This window comes from Podarcis pityusensis, assembly GCF_964106645.2.
Source record: "Podarcis pityusensis genome assembly, chromosome: 18".
Classification (NCBI taxonomy): Eukaryota; Metazoa; Chordata; class Lepidosauria; order Squamata; family Lacertidae; genus Podarcis; species Podarcis pityusensis.
This window is the reverse complement of record NC_138043.1, coordinates 10,583,936-10,589,856: the sequence shown is the minus strand read 5'-3', so window position 1 is coordinate 10,589,856 and position 5,921 is coordinate 10,583,936. Positions and strand designations below refer to the sequence as shown.

The following is a 5,921-nucleotide window of genomic DNA, read 5'->3' as shown; positions in this document are numbered from 1 at the left end:
CTCAAAGCAGACCCACCGAATAGAGAACAAGAACTCTTCATCTCAGGGTCTTAGGTTTGAGCCCCACATGGGGCAAAATATTCATTCATTGCAGGGGGTTGGACTAGATGACCCTCATGGTCCCTTCCAACTCTACAATTCTATGAAAGCAAGCAAAAACACAACCAATGTGCAAAAATAAAACACCATTTTTATTGTGGATAAGGAACAGAAGCGTAAATCAGTTTGGCGATTAACGTGGAAAAATAAGACACACAATTTTTAATTGCACACAAGGAAAAGAAGTGTGCATCGCTTTCGAAGGCGATTAATAAATTGGAAATATTAGTCAAGGCAGTCGAAAGGTCAGCTGGAATCCCGGCAGACGCTCTTTTGAATGGGGAGCCGAACTAAGATGGCGCACTAATTCCCGCAGCAGCCGGTGCACACCCAAAACGTCCAGACTTTTCAAGCCTCCTGCGGCTTCTCCGGGTCCTCCTCTGCGCTGGTTCCTGGAACCTGCTGGTCGGCCGCCTTCACGTCGATGGGGATGGCTTTTGCCGTAGCCAGACGAGGGGCCTCGATGCACAGCCGCCCATCGGATGCCAGGGAGCACGTCACGGCCTGGAGGTCCACGTCGGCGGGGAGGAGAGTCTCGCGGTGCACCTCGTGGTGTTCCCTCACGCAGCCGCCCTCCTCGCTTGTCTTCTCACGCAGCCGCTTGGCGGTCACCGTCAGCTTCCTGCCGTCCAGCTGCACAGCCACATCCTCCGGCGCAAAGCCGTCCACGTCCACCGAGAGGCGAAACTTTCTGCCCGCCTCGCCGTCCCGAGCCACGCTCTCCTCCGGCGACGCTTCCCGCAGGAACTTCTGCAGCGGCGACGCCTGGAAGAAGGCCCTGCTCATCGCCTCCATTTCCACAAACTGCCTCTCCACGTCGGCTGCGACCCGGTCGACGAAGCTTTGCCCGGCTGCCGGCCAGAGGGCCTCGCCAGCCGATTGCGGCCCACTGAGCCAGACGGGGCCAAAGCCATGCAGCGGCCAGCGGTGCACGGGCAGCATGCGGAGCAGGTAGCGGGAATAGCTCGCCATGGTGGTGCCGCAGTCAAACAGCCAGGGAAGAGATGATCTAGCAAGCGGAGCTCCTTCGGCTGATGATCTAGCAAGCGGAGCTCCTTCGGCTGATGATCTAGCAAGCAGAGCTCCTTCGGCTGATGATCTAGCAAGCGGAGCTCCTTCGGCTGATGATCTAGCAAGCAGAGCTCCTTCGGCTGAGGTTCCTTTCAGTCTGTCCGAAGAGCCGGGGAAGAGATGATCTAGCAAGCAGACCTGCTTCGTCTGTGGTTCCTTTCCGTCTGGCTGACTCCGAGTGCGCTGCGGCTTTTTATCTGCCGGCCGGCTCCTTGGCACGAGCCCAGAGACTGACGCAACGTGTTGTAAGAGGCCTTTCCAGGCGGACCTGGAACCGAGGAGGTCCTTCCAGAGACGTCGAGACGCAGCCGAGGGGAAGGCCTTGGCAGCAGTCCAGAAATGACGCCACAGTTTGCAAGAGGATTTGCTAGCCGGTGTTGTGCTGAGAAGCCCCAGGAAAGGCACAGAACTGGCAAAATTAGCAGCAAAATTCAGAGAATCTAACGAGTGTTTTTATGGAAGAATGGATGCCTTTTTTGGACCATTTAAAGAAATATTACCATACGATGAACAATGAGCAACAGGAGGAATTGGATTGTAATATTGTGGTTGTGATTTGATAGAATAGGGCGTCTGCAGAAGGAGAGAAGCAAGAACTCAGTGGAAAACAGGGTGGCAAGTAGAGAAAAAGGAGAGAAATTGTGTTTTGACTGTATATGTTTAAAAATGTTGAAAGTTAATAAAATATAATTGAAAGAGAGAGAGGGAAAGGTGCAGGGCTCAGCTAGGCTCCTCCACCCTGCAAAAAAAAAATGCCCTGGGGTGTTGGAAGGGCGCCAGAAGCAACCCCCCCCCCCAAGCTGCTGCATGGAAAACAGGAAATCAACAGATCCTTCTGGAAGACTCTAGACTCTAGTAGACAAATCCCTCCCCCCTTTTTTCGGTCACAGTAATCTGAGAAGACAAGGCTGCCTGTTCTTGTGAAGGGGGTGCCAGACTGCTGGCAAGACCTGCTTTCCAAACCTGAGCTCTGCCTTTGTCATAGAATCGTGGCGTGGGAAGGGACCCTGCGGGTCATCTAGTCCAGCCCCCTGCAATGCAGGAATATGTAGGGGTCACACACAGCCCCCTCCCAGATGCCAACCACGTTTTCTTCCTACCCCAGCCCTGCGAGGGAGGCCAGGCAGAGAAACAGCACCGAGTGAAGTTCTCTCACCTAGATTCCCACATCCATCCATCCCTCCTTTACTGTCTCCCGAAGAAACAGCACGGTCCTGCTTTGGCTAGGCAAAGGGAAGTTCTGGGAGAGCTAAGAAAGGGAATTTATATTTTTAAAAAAGCTCTTCCACTTCCTCACTTCCTGCCTCAACCCCCTTCTGCTTCAAGTCTCACAATTTGGGTGAAAGGTGTTGAGAGAGGGACGGCATCATCAGTTTCTTGCGACTCCTTGCATCAGCTACCAGTCCAGGCCAAAGATAGAAAGATGAAGAAGCAAGGATATTTTTTTCTACCACTCAAAATTCCCCCAGGTGTTGGCGCTCCTAAAACATTTCAGGCCCGTGAAAACCGGGGAATCGAATTTAACACACACACTTCAAATTGCTAAGGGGCAGGGTTGATGTGGGTGTATCTTTAATTTCTGCCTCTCACAGGTCAGACCCTGGGACACTGACCTGGCCCAAATCGACATCTGAACCACCTCAGAATAATAACAGTAACAATAACAATAATAATATCATCATCATCATTATTATTATTAGACTGGTTTGCCCCAGCCATTCTGGGTGGCTTCCAACACTTATAAAAACATAATCAAACATTAAAAACTTCCCTGAACAGGGCTGCCTTCAGATGTCTTCTGAAAGTCAAATAGTTGTTTATCTCCTTGCCATCTGATGGGAGGAAGGGCGCCACCACCAAGAAGGCCCTCTGAATAAAAGCATAATACCAAATTCTGCATTTGTAAGAAATGGATCTTTTCACTCCCTGCCTCTTGACGTTGGGCAGGTGCCGTCACAGTATTATTTTCGGCGACTGCTGAAAACATTTTTGTTTAGGGCAAAGCCTGTCTAGACACAGAGAATGTGGACCCGGGCCTTATGACGGTCAATTGTAATCGTATTTCAGATTATTTTAAATAAGCACCCCATAATGCATAAATAGTATTGCGTATAAATATTTTTTATTATTATTATTGAATAGGACATCTCTATTTTCATCGGAGAAATGTTGGAGGGTATGAGATCCCTGGGCAGTTCACAGCATAAAATACAGCATCAAAACACGAGATATGAACAAGGACAAAAAAAACCCTCCACCCTGACCTGCAGGCCTCTCCTTTCGTTCATAGAGACGCCTGTTTTCCAGCGTTATATCTTCAAATTGACCAACCACCACAAAGGGAAATCTGAAAAGCATTCATAGGCAGAAAAGCGCTGCTCCAGAGTCCCAAGTCCACCCAGAGTCTCTGCTGCGTCTCGCTTTCCCCTCAGCCTTTGGTCCGGCGGCCTTCCGTGGCGGAGGTGGCTTCCTGGCCGCTGCCCGGCGCTCGGCCGACCTCGATGGGCACCGTCCTGGCGGGCGGCCCGGCAGCCTCGATGCGCAGCTGACCCTCTCGGGAGATGGAGCAGCTGAGCTGCTGGCGGTCCACACTGCCCGGGACGTCCCACTCGCGGCGGAAGAGCTCGTAGCGGAAAGGTCCTCCGGGGGTCTGCGTGGCCTTCCTGCCGGTCAGCACCAGCTTCTGGCCCACCAGCTTGACCACCAGCTCCCGGGGGTCAAAGCCGGCCATGTCTTGGGTCACCGCAAACGGGGCCTCTTCCGGCCCCCGGGACGCTTCCTCGTGGCCCCGGAGCGGCCAGTTGCTGCAGTTGCCCAGCAGCTCCCACAGCGAATCCATCTCCCGTTCCAGGTCCTCAAAGAGCGAGCGGGTGGGGGGCCACAGAGCCCGGCTGAGCAGGGGGCTCCGGGGGGCCGCCAGGTGCAGTCGGCACAGCATCTTCGCCTCAGGGATGCTTCGAAGGTCTTCTTGCTTTTCGGCTGTGGTCCTCTGTTCTGCTCTCTCTTCTGGAGCCGGAGACCTTTTATTGGGGTCCCAGGCGTCCGGCGCTCTCCTCGCCCCCAAAAAGGACTTGGTGCAAAGGGAGGGGGCTGTTAGTCAGACCCCCAAAAGGGCTCAGTGAGGCAAGGGACCCGCTGCTGTCATCCCTCTGCTCTCAGGGCTGAGGAGAGTTTATAATTAGGGACCAGCTTCCATGCGCAGCCAGGCCAAAATAGAAATCAGCAACCATCTGAGTCACTGGGAAGACAGCTGTGAGTTAAACCCTGAAGGACACGTCAGTCAAGATCCGAGGCTTGGAAACCCCCCAGCATTCAGATGCTTTGTGGATGTGTGCACGCTTAATCCGTACCCTCCGACATCTCTCCAATAAAAATATGGATGTCCTATTCCATAACAGTAATAATTTTATTATTTATACCCCACCCATCTGACTGGGTTGCTCTCAATTTTGATAATAAACCTGATTTGCAATGGGGTTTGAATAATTTCGATTGCAACTGTAGAAAACCTTAACAAAACATGAAACATTAAAAAATAAATTCTCTATTCAGGGCTGCCTTCAGATGTCTTCTAAAGGTTGTATATAGCCACTTATCTCCTTGGCTTGGGGGTTGCATAACTCCAGACCATAGCTGTCAATGTTTTCCTTTTTTTTTTAAGGGAAATTCCCTTATTCCGAATAGGATTCCTCACAAGAAAAGGGAAAAGTTGACAGCTATGCTCCAGACCCTCCAACATTTCTCCAGTGAAAATAAGGATGTCCTAAGGAAAAGCAGGACATTCCTGGATCAAATCAGAAACTGCCCTGCTCTATTCCTCTCCCCGCATTGCTGAATTACCACATAGAATCAGAATGTTTGAGTTGGAAGGGGCTCCGAGGGTCATCTAGCCCAACCCCAAATGAGGGGCTCGAACCCACAACCCTGACATTTAAGGCTCCCATGCTTTACCGACTGAGCCGTCTTAGACATGTTATGCCACGCTAGAGCGTCAGACCAGGACCAGGGTGACCCAAGTTCAAGTCCTGCGGTCAGTCGCTGCCTCCCAGTCTGGCCTGCCTCACAGGCTTGCTGTGAGGATCACCACAAATGGCGAGTGCTGCTGGAGTTAGCAAAACTAACGGATTTAATAAGGTATAAGTCAAAAAATTTAATTCAGAAACAATGGAAATGTTTAAATGATACAAGCAGGGCTCAAATACGAAAGTTTGGTTGTGTCTAGACTAACCTTGTGAAGAGATCGGAGAACATAAAGATTTGATGGATTATGAAAGAATCTAAGGAAGGGAAATGATTGAAGAACAGATGTAAATGCGAGTAAGACAACTAAGAGACGTGTGGCGAATGCGCTGGAAGTTTTTTATAATATTTTAACTATATTGCAGTATTTGAAGCAAGAATTTGGTAATATTCCAGTTTATGAAAAGTATTTTTTTTCTTTTGTCTTTTTACTTTATATCTTTTATTTTTCCTTTTCTTTCTTTTTATTTTTATTAGTTTTCATTTTGGAAAACATGTATATAAGTGTGTTTACAGTGTTATGTATTGTTCTTTGTTTTTCTTTCTTTAATTTCTATTTTTTGAAAAATTTAATAATTTTTTTTTTTAAATTAAAAATGGCGGGTGCTGCCAAATTGCAACGATGAACCGAGACGTGACGATGGACCTGTGACCTGGAAGCAGAGCTATGGGAACACACTGCTCACATAGTTTATCCCGTTAGGAGGTTTCTATTTATATGCATCCGTAGT

The 5,921-nt window shown here is 49.7% G+C and overlaps 2 protein-coding genes across 2 annotated transcripts; both read right to left on the bottom strand.

The window, feature by feature from the left end:
• Positions 1 to 170: 170 nt before the first annotated feature.
• On the bottom strand, positions 171 to 1,950 carry LOC308467223 (heat shock protein Hsp-16.1/Hsp-16.11-like). Its single transcript, XM_080988685.1, has 2 exons — positions 1,309 to 1,950; positions 171 to 1,121 (listed from the first exon to the last, which is right to left on the bottom strand). The coding sequence occupies exon 2, from the start codon at positions 1,069 to 1,071 to the stop codon at positions 448 to 450; it is 624 nt and encodes a 207-aa protein (XP_080844811.1). The 5' UTR covers positions 1,072 to 1,121; positions 1,309 to 1,950; the 3' UTR covers positions 171 to 447.
• A 1,320-nt stretch (positions 1,951 to 3,270) lies between these two features.
• LOC308467224 (heat shock protein beta-11-like) lies at positions 3,271 to 4,405 on the bottom strand. The gene has a single exon (XM_080988686.1). The coding sequence runs from the start codon at positions 4,106 to 4,108 to the stop codon at positions 3,599 to 3,601; it is 510 nt and encodes a 169-aa protein (XP_080844812.1). The 5' UTR covers positions 4,109 to 4,405; the 3' UTR covers positions 3,271 to 3,598.
• Positions 4,406 to 5,921: the final 1,516 nt, after the last annotated feature.